The following is a 13,803-nucleotide window of genomic DNA, read 5'->3' as shown; positions in this document are numbered from 1 at the left end:
ATTCTTCTTCGTCTTTGCTTAGTTCGATTTTATCTCTTCAGTTTTTCTTCTTCATCTATAAATATATTGTCTTCTTTTGTTGCTGTTTATTCTCTGTGGATGTTGAAAATTATATTGGTGCACACGACTTTCTGCTCGTATGAGGCAGATTCAAGAAAAATCGTCAGAATACAACAAACCGGCATACTTATGTTTCGTGGACCTTAAGAAGGCATTTGACAGGGTTAAATTAAAGGACGTTATCCATTTATTGTACGCAAGAAAGGTACCTCTAGGAATAATTAAAACGATCGAAAATATCTACCAAGACAATTGAACAATTGAAGCTGGCAATGGGATAAGACAGGGAGATTCCCTGAGTCCTGTGTTGTTCAACCTGATCATGGACGAAATAATAAAAAAATAAGAACTAAAAAAGGATACCAAATGGGAGAAAAACAACTTAAAATAATCTGCTATACAGACGACACAATACTATTCTCTCAAAGTGAAGATGATTTACAACGTATGCTGCACGAATTTAATATAACCGCTAGAAAATTTAACATGTTAATTTCCCCAAAAAAGACTAAATGCATGGTTATAATAGCAGATCTAATAAGGTGTAAATTAGAGCTGGAGGGTCAAATAATAGAAAAAGTCATGGAGTTTAAATATCTAGGCATCACACTATGCAGCTACGGAAAGCTCGAAACAGAAGTGGAAGATTAGATGAATAAAGCAAACAGAGCCGCAGGTTGCCTGAGTGAAACAATATGGAGAAAAAAAAAAACATCGGAAAAGAAGTGAAAGGCAGAATTTACAAAACAGTCATCAGACCAATAATGACATACGCGGCAGAAACACGACCTGATACAGAAAGGACAAAAAGAATGCTAGAAACAGCAGAGATGAAAACATTGCAAAAAATCGATGGTAAGATGCTGTGGGATAGAGCTAGAAGTGCAGATATACGAAGGAGATGCAAGGTGGACAACATTAATAACTGGGTGAAATGCAGAAGAGTAGAATGGAACGACCACATAAGCCGAATGACAATGACGGTTCCCCAATAGGAAGACGATCAGTGGGAAGACCACGAAAAAAATGGAATGACAACTTACTGGAGGCACATTGAAAAACAGACAGAGTAATGTCTATATAAAAATAAGAAGAAGAAGAAGAAGACGAAGAAGAAGACTTTCTGCTCTAAATAACAGCTGCTCTAAATAAATGCACGGTCGTCATTCCCCTCTACTGGTACTTATCAGATACGATATCCTTTGACGTCCTTGAGTTATTTTGGCTTTTATCTTACGTAGCAAAATTAGCTAAGTTATTTAGTACACTAATCCAAGATTACGAAGGGTCGCAAAGTACGCAGATGGTAGAGAAGGAAGTGAAACTTGTAGATGTACGTCTTTAGCAAATTCAGAATATTGTTATCAAGTCTTATCTGACAGTTTGTTATCACTATCATCATTGGTGGTACTACCGCTCCATTTTAAGCCTAGACTTTCCCCAGTGTATTTCGCCAGTCGTTTCTGTCCATCGTCAATCGTTGTCTATTTGTTGCGCGAATCTTCCTCGCGACCTCGTCCACACAGTCCACACCGTCCCTCCATCTCAGTCTTGCTCTATCTCTACTCTTATTTTCTACTGGTACCGCTAATAAGGTTCGTCTGGGTGCGTAATATTGACACAGACCTAGTCCATCTAAACCTACCATTTTTTTTAAAGACATTAGATTTCTACCATTTATTATTTCTTTATACTTTTCGTATAATTCGACGATATATCGCCCCATTCTAAATACCATTCTCACATATTGAGGACGGCAGATGGAATCAAAGACAATAATTGGAAAATGAAACAAAGAAATGAACGAAGTTAGCTCTCAAAAAATGATCAAAATGAATTGACTTATATTTCAAGCTTTTTTTTAACTCACTGCTTTTCGGATGTAAATATGGCTAAAATTCACTTTACACAAAGTACGTTCTATTTCTTCTTGTGTAGATATGACTAGGGATGGGAAAAACCTACCGGTTTAAACCTAAAACCGGTTTTTTTACTTCGCAATAACCGGTTTTACCGGTTGTTTTTTGTCCCGGTTATAACCGGTTCTTTCTTTTTAAAGTAAAAACCGGTTATTAGTTTTTTACGGTGATTAGGATTAGGTTAGGTATTATTTTGGATCCCAACCATAATTAATATTCTCAAGTAATTATTCCAAACAAAACCATAATTCAAATTTTATTTTATTTTATAAAATACAGAAGCAAACTGAAAGTGCAATCTCACATCAGCCAGAAACAATAATTATTAAGTTTTATTATAATATTTCCTTGAAAAGGTATTTGTAATCATAATATTTACATAAGAAGTGATCTGGTTGAATTAATCTATTTTTCACACTTAACTCCTGACATTGAAAGTGTGGGTGAATCACTTTTTCTGATTACCAAAAATAATGCTCTGACTATGAATATCGAATTACTGATTACGAATACGAATCTCCAAGAATTTCGCTACGTTTTGACAACGATACACTCATACAGGAAGTATTAAATGTTAAAATTCTACAAATATACAAACGTGTTATAAGTAATACATGTTCTTTCGATAGTACTAATTTTGATCATATTGATATCGAGTCGAATGGAGTATCGCAAACTAAAGTGTATTGTAAATGTAACTTTGTTTTTCCAAAAAACGGTTTTTTTGGCCGGTTATAACCGCCAGGTTAAACCGTAATAAAAAAACCGGTATAACCGAAAACCGGTGTTTTGTCAAAAACCGCCATCCCTAGATATGACCCTGTCTGTTTTTCAGTGTGTCTCCAGTAAGTTGTCATTCCATCGTTTTCGTGGTCTCTCTACTGATCGTCTTCCTGTTGGGGAAGCATCTCTTGCCGTCTTCACTACTCTGTTTGTTGTCATTATGCTTATATTTCATTCTACTCTTCTATTTCTTCTTCGTCTTTGTCCTCGATGTTCTCCACCTTGCAATTACTGTGTAGATCTTAGGATCCGATTTGCCTCACTTTTTGAAGAGAGGTATATCTCCATGATTGTGGTAATGTGGTTTGTTCTATTACTTTCTGTATTAGGTTTAATAGTTATTTTGTCAGATCTGGGTCCTCCCCAGATCTGACAGAACTGAGTACTTTAGGAGTTTGTTCGAGGAGAGGACGGTGTTCCGTCCTCTCCTGGTAATTTTCTATATTTTTTAATTTCCTTATTTTTAATAATTTACTCCTCCCTCCTGAAAGTATATTTCTTCGTTTGTAGCCACTTCTGATGTTTCTTTATTAATGTGTCTCGTTTTTATTAGTTCGTTAATCACGTTTCTTTTCCTCTGCTCATGCTCTATATTTCTCTTTGTGTCCCGTAGAAGATGCTCTGTATTTCTCTTTGTGTCCCGTGTTCCATCTGTTTTCATAAGCTCTCCCAGTGTTCTGTTTTTATTTGTCTGACCAAGATATTAGTTTTATTTCAGATTTTCAAAAGGTGTTGTTTATATTTTATCTTCACTTCCTCTCTAAACCATTGTTGTTAATTACAAGGTTAGAACCAGAAATTTCTTGAACTTGAAAAGAATGAAGGGAAAATGGAAAAGATCGACAAATAAAAAACGTTAAAATAAAAAATAATCTTGAAATAGGATTTCAAAATTTGCACAAACTGCTAAAATTATGAATATATAGCATTATAAATAAAGCGGAGATTTTTTTTTATCAAATTTCTATAAATAGACCTGTCGAATTTAATACATTTGTTTTTTTTTAGGTCGTGGTGGTACATTTTCTGTCTTCAATGTAGATCCGATGACGGCCAGCAATCGTGGAAACCAGACTTCTGGCCTAAACTGTGTCCATACCCGTTCTGTCCTACCTACAGACAATTCACAAGGATTATAACTATAACTCTTATAGGAGTGTTAACGTGGTGTATATTTTATTCTGTGGTAGGTGAAACGGCAGCGCCACCTAACGGAAAATTGTTTCAGTTGATATTATTAACTATTTGCGCGCATATAGGAGGATGGTTGATGAGTTTAACTACGTTGCCAGCACTGATAGGGATGTTGTTCACGGGATTGCTGTTTCAAAATGTAGGATTTGTAAATATAGATGATTCGTTTTCCTACATATGCAAAGAGTTAAGGTAAGTGTATTTTTCATTCAAAACGTCTCTTTAATTGCTACCAAAGATATGGGTAACTAATGTGTTGATATTAATTTGCAAAAAGAAAAAAGGATTTGTAAGGTTAGATGAAAAAACAAATTGACAAAGGCAATCGGTTGTAATTAAAGAATTATAACTAATGAGTCATATACTTCTAAAATATCAAAAAAAACCTCATGGTTTGGAGATGAAAAGAAGACAAAATGTAAATGAAAGAAGGAAGCCTTTTTTACAATAGAGAACACAATAAAAACAAAAGGCATACAACTGCTATAAACGAGTCTAACATAAAACGAATACTTTAGACAAACAAATAAAAAGGGAACACTGGGAGACCTCAGAACAGATGGAACATGATTTCTACGGAACAGAGAAAATATATGAACGAACTAATAGAAAAAGATGCGTTCAGTAGGAAACATTCAACTACTTTCGATCCCTATTTGCTAAAGGTGACGATAATGAACCACCAACACCAGAATAAAACTACAGACGAAGAAATAAACACTGAAGAGGGAAAAGCAAAAGAAGCATTAAGGAAATTAAAAAATAGAAAATCACCAGGAGAGAGGACAGGATACCGAATAAACTCCTCATGTACGGAGGAACAGATCTGACCAAAGAATTATTAAAACTAATCAAAAAAATAATAGAATACCACACGAATGGATATCAAGCATCATAATACCTCTCTTCAAAAAGAGAGACATATCAGGACCAGAGAACTACAGCGGAATAAATTTATAAAGGGGATCGGAGCAAAATGCAAAAATTTTGACGCATGTCAAAATTTTCAATGTGTTTTTCATTTTTTTCGAATCGTAAGAAAACTAATAATTATTTTTGAAAAATTTAAACACAAAATGAAAGATTACATTATTACCGAGGGCCGAAAGCCCCTGAAAACTTCTATAATGTTTATTTGAATAAGTTACAGGGATGAAAATAAAAGACAAAATTTAGTGTGATTTTTATTTGCCAATACTTCATTCAAAAGAACCTTTTTATTTATTCCAAGGAACTTTCGACCCTCGGTAATAAAGTAGTCTTTCATTCTTTGTTAAAATTTTTCAAAAATACTTATTAGTTTTCTCAGAAAAAAAAAATAATACATTTAAAACACATTGAAAATTTTGACATGCGTCAAAATTTTGCATTTTGCTCCGTTCCCTTTAAACACAACAATAAGGGCTGGTTGTACGAACGCTAATCAACAATGGAATCAACTGATCATTACCAAATATTTAATTACTGTCACCAACTGTCAATGTCAACTTTTGTTGGGTTGCTGAAAACATAATTGATTACAATAATTATGAGATTAATTAATCAATTATGTTAATAATTGTTATGTTAAGTATCATAATGATAATTAACATAATTGATAACAATCAAGTGATTGACGTACGAATGAGGGGTGTTGCTATTTGATGGTTATTAAGGGAACGTCATTATAATAGCAAGGGAGGTAGTGTCAAATTTGACCGGAGCATTTTAGCATGGCTGGTTTCTTATTATTTAGGTAGGTGTTCCAAAGCTTAGTAACAAATGATGTGACAGCTGGCCCAAAACCGGGGATTTTAGTCAAGAAAAGATGAAACATGAAAGTTGATGGACCAACGCTACAGCTTAAATGTCAAATATTTATATACGTTACTCAGAACATTCAATAGACTTGCTTACTTGGCTCCTACGTTTCACTCAGGAGATCGGGGTTCAAATCCTGACGCGGAAAACTTTTTTTGTTTTTTAAATTGACATTTTATTTTGAAAAATATTTATTTTTATAATACCACGTTTTTATTATTTATACGAGACAATATAAAAAAATCTGTATGTCTTTTATAGAATCGCAACTATGCATTTTTGGTCATAATATTATGATTGATCTTAATAAGCAAATTTGTTGTACATGAACCCCTGAAGGTTCCTGAGTTGGTAAGACCAACAATCTAAGTGAAAAGGGAGATATTATTTGTTATTTTTTTGGACAAACTGTTTTTTCTTAATTTTATATGTTGTAGAACCGAAAGATACAACACTACATTTTCACTTTTCTATCACCAACCCCCATGTTTTAATAGCAATCTAAATATTTCCCTATTCGCTATAATATATAAAAATTAATGTTTGTTTGTACCTATGTCCCTTATAGAATCGTAAACTATGCATTTGGTAGAAAAAAGTATGGGTACGCAATATTTTTTAGTATTTTTTGGCTTTCTGGTAATTTTAGGTATTAAACATTTAATTCAAACATTATTTAGTTTTAAGGCGGTACGAAGCTTGCCGGGTCAGCTAGTTAATAATAAAAAAGTATTAATTCTTTTAACTCTATTAATTATTATTAAGTATCTATTATTAAGTATTAACTCCTTCCTGGGTTCATGTAAGTACAAAAACTTTGCTTGAGGTCATCATATGATTAAATGCATAGTTTACGATTCTATAAGGGACATACAGACAAAAATTCATTTTTATATGTTATAGAGAACAGGAAAATAATTAGATTGCTATTAAAAAAATGGGGGTTGGTGATAGAAAAGTGAAAAATTATTGTTGTATGTATCTTTTGGTTTTACATCACATAAAATTATGCAAAAAACAGTTTGTCTAAAAAGATAAAAAAATGTCGGGAGGGGGGTGGGGAGGCCAACCCCCTTTTTCACTTAGATTGGTCGTACTAACTCAGGAAGTTTCAGGGGTTCATGTACAACAATTTTGCTTATTAAGGTCAATCATAATATTTATGATCAAATGTATATTTCATAAGTTCTATGCATAATTCTATAAAAGACATACAGATTTTTTTATATTGTCTCGTATAAATATTAAAAACGTGGTATTATAAAAATAAATATTTTTCAAAATAAAATGTCAATTTAAAAAACAAAAAGAATTTTCCGCGCCAGGATTTGAACCTCGATCTCCTGAGTGAAAGGTAAGTGCCAAGTAAGCAAGTCCATTAAATGTTCTGAGTAACGTATATAAATACTTGACATTTAAGCTGTAGCGTTGGTCCATCAACTTTCATGTTTCACCTTTTCTTGACTAAAATCCCCGGTTTTGGGCCAGCTGACACATCATTTGTTAATAAGCTTTGGAACACCTACCTAAATAATAAGAAACCAGCCATGCTAAAATGCTCCGGTCAAATTTGACACTACCTCCCTGGCTATAATCAACTTCTTGATTAGCATTCGAACAACTGGCCCTAAAATTAACAGGATTATTATTTAATTAAATTAAAGGATGTTATCCACTTATTGTATGCAAGACATATACCTCTAGGAATAATATTTTTGTTCCGGATGTTGGTGATTAGCATGGCTATCCTAACTTTGCTTGCTGCTTGAACCATTTTATCAGGTTTCTCAGGTCTAAGGAATAATATTAACGATCGAAAATATCCACCACAATAATGCATTAAAACTAAAGGTACAAGAATAGCCAAACTAACCCAAATGAACTTGACAATTAGAACAGAGAGGGGGATCCCATGAGCCTTCTATTGATCAACCTGACCACGAATGAAATAATAAAAAAAGTAAGAACTAAAAAAGGATACCAAATAGAAGAAAAACAATTTAAAATAATACATTAATACATTAATAAAACAATGCATTAATAATCTCTCAAAGTTAAGATGATTTACAACGTATGTTGCATCAATTTAATTTAACTGCCGGAAAATGTATGTTAATTTCTCCAAAAATGATTTTTTAAAATAATACTTTTTTTTTTAATTTTCCTATTTTCAGAAATGTAGCGCTGGTCATAATTCTTATCAGAGCAGGATTGGATCTTGATCCAAATGCCTTAATGAGATTAAAATTTTCAGTAGTTAAACTAGGATTGGGCCCATGGGCCATAGAAGCAGGAATGACGGCTGTGTTTTCTGTATATATCTTAGGGATGTCATGGAGTTACGGAATATTGTTAGGTATGTATATTTTTGTTCCTTCAGTTTTTCAATCATCTAATCAATGAAAATCAACCGCGTTGATTTTCACTACGCCCAGCTTTCGACATGGTTTCTGATGCCTTCTTCGGGGTTTCTCGAAGAAGACATCCGGGGTAGTCTCCAGAGCCCCAGGGCCTAGATTCCGTGCACTGTAGATATCTACAGTCGCTTTCTGTCGATGGCAATTGTCATGAAAATATTTGAATTTTTAGTTTTAATTCAAATATTTTCTTGTTTTACTAAGTGTCACTTCAGCATCAATTAGAGTATAACCTAGCAAAACTAGAAAATAATTCAATTAAAGCTAAAAATTCAAATATTTTCATGACACGTGACATCGATAGAAGGCGACTGTAGATATCTACAGTGCACGGAATCCAGGCCCAGATCTCTTGACTACATTTCGAGTAGTAAGTGTCCACTGTCCGTAATGAATAGTGAATTTTATGTTAGGTTTAAGAGAATCGGTAGGTACGTATTTTCGGCTGCAATGCTATTCAAATGGGGATTCATTTTTTTCGAATCCTGAGAAAACTAATAAATATTTTTGAAAAATTTAAACACAGAATGAAAGACTACGTTATTAGCGAGGGCCGAAAGTCCCTGAGAACTTCTATAATGTTTATTTTAATAAGTTCCAGGTGTGAAAAACTAAGAGAAAATTTAGTGTGATTTTTAATTTCAAATATATCATTCAAAATAAACTTTTTATTTATTCTAAGGGACTTTCGGCCCTCGGTAATAATTTAGTCTTTCATTCTGCGTTTAAATTTTTCAAAAATATTTATTGGTTTTTTCAGGATTCGAAAAAAATAAACACAATGCCGTGGTAATATTTTCCAAATCTATCTTTTTCTTACAACGCACTCAGCCGAATATAATATTGTCAGCATGTATTGTCAGTCTGACACTGACAATCAGTGACAATTTTAAATATTTGACATTGCATCGGGAATATGTTGAGTTATTGATTAAATATTATTGATATATAGTGTATTTGATAAATAATTGATTTAAGACGTGAACTTAATAAAAAGTTATTTATTGTGTATTATTTGTGGAAGATCCAAGCAGAGAATACATCAGGATAATATATTCTGTGATCCAAGTATTTTGTTGTTAAAAATGTTCAAAATTGTAAGCGTTCCATAACAATATATTATTAAAAAATCACTTTAACACTTTTCCTCTTTTCTCGATTGAGTATTAGTCTTTGTTGTACAAATAGATTATTACAATCACTGAATACATAGTTAGTGAAAAAATTATCACATTTATTAACTGAATTAATAATTTGCAATTATAAAAATAACAGTTATCCAAGAACATTCAAAACCCATCTCTTTAAATTAATGATGACATTTTCAAGTAGAATGACATTCTAGTAATGTTTACATATCCATACCAGTGTGAATTTTACTACACGTAATTTGCCGTGTAAAGACAGAAAAAGTAGGGATACACGTAAAATATTTGCGAATTATGTACCCATAGCCTTAATATAATTATGTTGCGATGTTTTATAACTTTCGTTATACTGATAGACAAAAAATATATATTCTCTAGTATGTTTAAAAATGTGTTTTCCTCCAGTTGTGTAATAAGTTTTGTAGAAATCAGGAAAACCAATAAATTCGACTTAATGAGTTCCAATCTTTTCCGTGTTGTAAATATTCTATGCACTTAACGTGGTTAACGATAGCGAATTGCGATAAAAATAAACGTTAAGCACATCATCAATAAATAATATATTAAAGAAAATATAAAATTTTTGGTCTTAAGACAACGTTAAGTGCAGAACGAATAATATAGTTTATTGATATACTTCTTTAAAGCCCTTTTTATATCATAGCTCGGATATAAGCCCCCGCTGACCTCGATTTTTAAATTTTTCCATTCCGATTTTCATCTGTCTTGGACCGGTATGTCGTTTTAAATTATCTATCCACCTCATCTGAGGTTCTCCTTTGGGTAGTAGACTCTCCATTGCGGCACTTCTTTGCTCCATCTATCGTCTTTTTGCTTGATATTCTATCCAAGCGTTTCCTAACCGGTGGGTCGCCGGTTAAAAAAATATGACGGTTCATAAAAAAATATATAACGGTTCTTTATCTACAATCTAAATATATATATTCTGTGATGTACTTAAGCCATACGCTAAATAAAAATAAATCACAAAGTGAGTTTTTTTTCTGTGGACTGTTAAATTTTTAAACAACGAGAGGGCTTGTAGAAAGCTCGGATTGTACGTTGTTACCAGCAATTTGTTTTCCGGTGTAAGAAATCTATAGTGCTTCTGTACTTTAGATTTCTCTTTCTCTTTGATTCAGAACGCATCACAAAGCCGTTCTGACGACTCCTAGAGGAATAAACGTACGTAAAGCGATGGAGGTGATCTCTAAAAAAATTAAATCCTAAGCTGTCTCTCAATAAGCTGTCTGTCATCATGTTAAAATTTTATTTATATATCAATAATATTAATAGTTTCTTTTGTTTTAGGATCTGTTATAGCTGCAGTATCTCCCGCAGTTGTGGTTCCTTGTCTTTTTAGACTGAGATCAAAAGGTTACGGTGTGGCTAAAGGAATTCCTACGCTTATTATAGCCATTGCTGGAGTAGACGATGCTGCATCAGTCGCTGCTTTTGGAATTATTAAGAGTATTATGTTTTCCAATAGTTCTCTAACGAATCTTATCATTTCGGCTCCTCTATCTATATTAGGAGGTAAGTCTCTGTGAAATACAGAAAACGAGTATAAAACATTTTACTAACAGCTGATATGGAAATAGCAGTGATTTTTTTGTAACATGATTTAAATGGGCTTCTTGTTCTTCATGCACCATGTCCTTTCAGAACTTTGGTCACCATAATACTAGCTATCTTAATTTTATTCAGTGTCACCCTAGTCAAAGCATGGTATCAATACCATACCTATTCCGCAAGTTATTCTTCCATGAAGTTCTTCTTCGTACTGACCTGCCTTTGCCCGCTATTTTCCCTTGCATAATATTTTGTAGCAACCTATAATTTGGGACCTCTCGTTATATGTCCGAAATACTCCTTCTTCTTCTTCTTCTTCTTCTTCTTTAGGTGCCGTGTCTGTATTCAGACGTTGGCCGTCATCATGTTTACAATTTCCTGAAATCTCTCTCTGTCGGCTGCTGCGCGAAATAATTCTTCTACTGTGTAGCTACACCATTGTCTAATATTACGCAGCCATGAAAGTTTCTTCCGACCAATCCATCTCTTTCCCTCCACTTTTCCTTGTATTATAAGGCGAAGCAGATGGCATTTAGGTCCTCTAATTATATGGCCGAAGTATTCTGGTTTTCTCCTCTTTATGATGCTTATGAGCAGACGTTCTGAATTCAGCATTTGAAGAACATCTTCATTGGAAGTGTGCTAACCCACGATATCTTTAGGATTTGTCGATAGCACCACAATTTGAATGCTTCTATTTTGTTTAGCATTGTGGTTTTTAACGTCCATGTCTCACAACCATACAGTAGGATAGACCACACATAACATTTCAGCACCTTCTTTCGCATATTCATCGACAGGCTTCTGTTACATAAAACTGGTTTCCAGGTCATAAAAGCCTTCCGTGATATTTAGATCCTAGTTCCATCCTAGATCCTAGATCCTCCATCGTACTCCATCATCATCCTCTATCATCTTCCAAAATGTTCATAATATACGTGAAAAAGATTTCCCAATAGTATATACAACTACTGTTTTTTTTTAATAAATCTTAAATTCTTCTTCTAATAGCACTACAACCCTTTGTGAATCCTGGCCTGCTTAACAATGTTCTTCCATACTGCCCTGTAGGATTCTTTTCTTCTCCACTGCTTGATGTTCACGGTTTTAAGATCTCCCACTACGTCGTCTATCTATTTTTTACGTTGCCTTTCTCTTGTTTTACTTCCTTTTGGGTCTTTTAACTCGGGATTACTTTTACAGCTCGATTATCTGGCATTCTTTCTAAGTTACCAAGTCAGTTTAGTCTTTATTCCTTTACAAATCTAACAATATCTGCGCTACGCATTAGTTCATCCAGTTCGTAGTTAATTTTAATTCTATAGGGTGTCTTGAAAGTCCCTTTACACTAATAATACCCATGTTTCAATACCGGGCAAACGTTTATTTGTCTTCCAGCGCATGCGCATGGTCAAGGGCACCTCTTTGGTCTCACAGACAGACAACAATAGTTGCGATTGAAACATGATGGGGGCCACAAGCGAGTATAAAATTATACCATGTCAGTTACTGTTTCAACTCTTTCCGAGAGCATGTGACAAACAAAATGTTCTGTTCACCGATGAGTGTGCGATTTCTTGAAATCGAATTGTTTATTTCTGAGCAAAGGACAACCCTCATTTCTTTGAGGAAGTGAAAAACCCTCCTCATGTTATGATATGGGCTGGAATTATTTCAGCTTATCTGATTGGGCCATATTTTTTTTGAAGGCTCTATAACTTAACACTCTTATCTGCAGATAATCAATGAAAGGTTATTACCACAATTGACCGCTCAGGGCACTGCTAACACTGTTTATTTTCAACAAGATGGCACCTCACCACATTTTGCTTTCGTTGTTCGCAAACGCCTCAATGAAATCTTCCCGAAACGATGGATTGGGACAGGCTCTCCAACTTCTTGGTCTCCAAAATGTCCAGATTCGACAACGCTAACAATACACTGTGGGATATCATTAAAGAGGAGGTTAGACAACGCAGATATGGTTCTAATGACGACTTGCTAAGCGGAATTCGCCAAGCTTTTACGTCAGTAACCCCGGACATGCTGAGACGGATGAGCATACTAACATGGCGTCCGTCGTACCAAGTTGTGTTGTGACAATGGAGGTATGCCGTGACCCGTCAAAATAGCCCGGTCAAAACAGCCCCGTCAAAAAAGCCCCGTCAAAATAGCCCGAACACAAAATAGCCTCGACAAAATAGCCCGCAAACAAAATAGCCCCGACAAAATGGATCGCACACAAAAGAGCCCCGGTCAAAACAGCCCCGGCTAAAATAGCCCCGGTTAAAACAGCCTCTTATAAACAATTACATAATTATTTATACAAGGTGTCCAAAAACTTTTTTTTAATTTAAATTATTTGACAATAAGGAAGAATATATTTAATTTATTTAATTTAAAATGCATTTTACTGTTGCCCGAAAACAGAAAAAAATGTTTATATCATAAATTAACATTGATTTTCGCTTAACTTAAATGTTCAAACTTCCAAGAGGCAGGAAGAACAGGACTCGAGTTCTCTGAAAAGACAATTTTTACTTAATGTGGTTAAGATCAACATCTGAATAGAGGATAATTACCATTTCCGAAAAAATGTATTTTTAAGGAATTATTTCATGATGAGTTCTGAAGGGAGCTTTTTTTTTCGGGGTTATTTTGTCGGGGCTATTTTGTCGGGGCTATTTTGTCGGTGGGCTATTATTCCGCGGCTATTTTGTCTGCAGGCTATTTTGTCGGAGCTATTTTGTGTGCGGGATATTATGTCGGGGCTATTTTGTCGGAGCTTTTTTGACGGGGCTATTTTGACGGGGTACCGAGGTATGCACACCTATCTTTTAGATAAATAAATAATTGATAAATAATGTACAAACAAAATTGTGTTATTATTTTTTCCCTCTGTAGTATAAT

The 13,803-nt window shown here is 34.1% G+C and overlaps 1 protein-coding gene across 4 annotated transcripts in view; it reads left to right on the top strand.

Annotated features, from left to right (window-relative positions):
* LOC114331754 (sodium/hydrogen exchanger 9B2) overlaps positions 1–13,803 on the top strand; it is a 264,063-nt gene that overhangs the window by 232,038 nt on the left and 18,222 nt on the right. For all 4 annotated transcript variants that reach the window (XM_050650887.1, XM_050650889.1, XM_050650885.1 and 1 more), the window contains 3 exons: positions 3,771–4,148; positions 7,931–8,112; positions 10,633–10,857. In XM_050650887.1, the coding sequence (XP_050506844.1) occupies positions 3,771–4,148; positions 7,931–8,112; positions 10,633–10,857 (785 nt within the window). The remainder of the gene's footprint in view (positions 1–3,770; positions 4,149–7,930; positions 8,113–10,632; positions 10,858–13,803) is intronic.

Source organism: Diabrotica virgifera, chromosome 5, assembly GCF_917563875.1.
Source record: "Diabrotica virgifera virgifera chromosome 5, PGI_DIABVI_V3a".
Classification (NCBI taxonomy): Eukaryota; Metazoa; Arthropoda; class Insecta; order Coleoptera; family Chrysomelidae; genus Diabrotica; species Diabrotica virgifera.
This window is presented reverse-complemented; position numbering and strand designations above follow the sequence as displayed.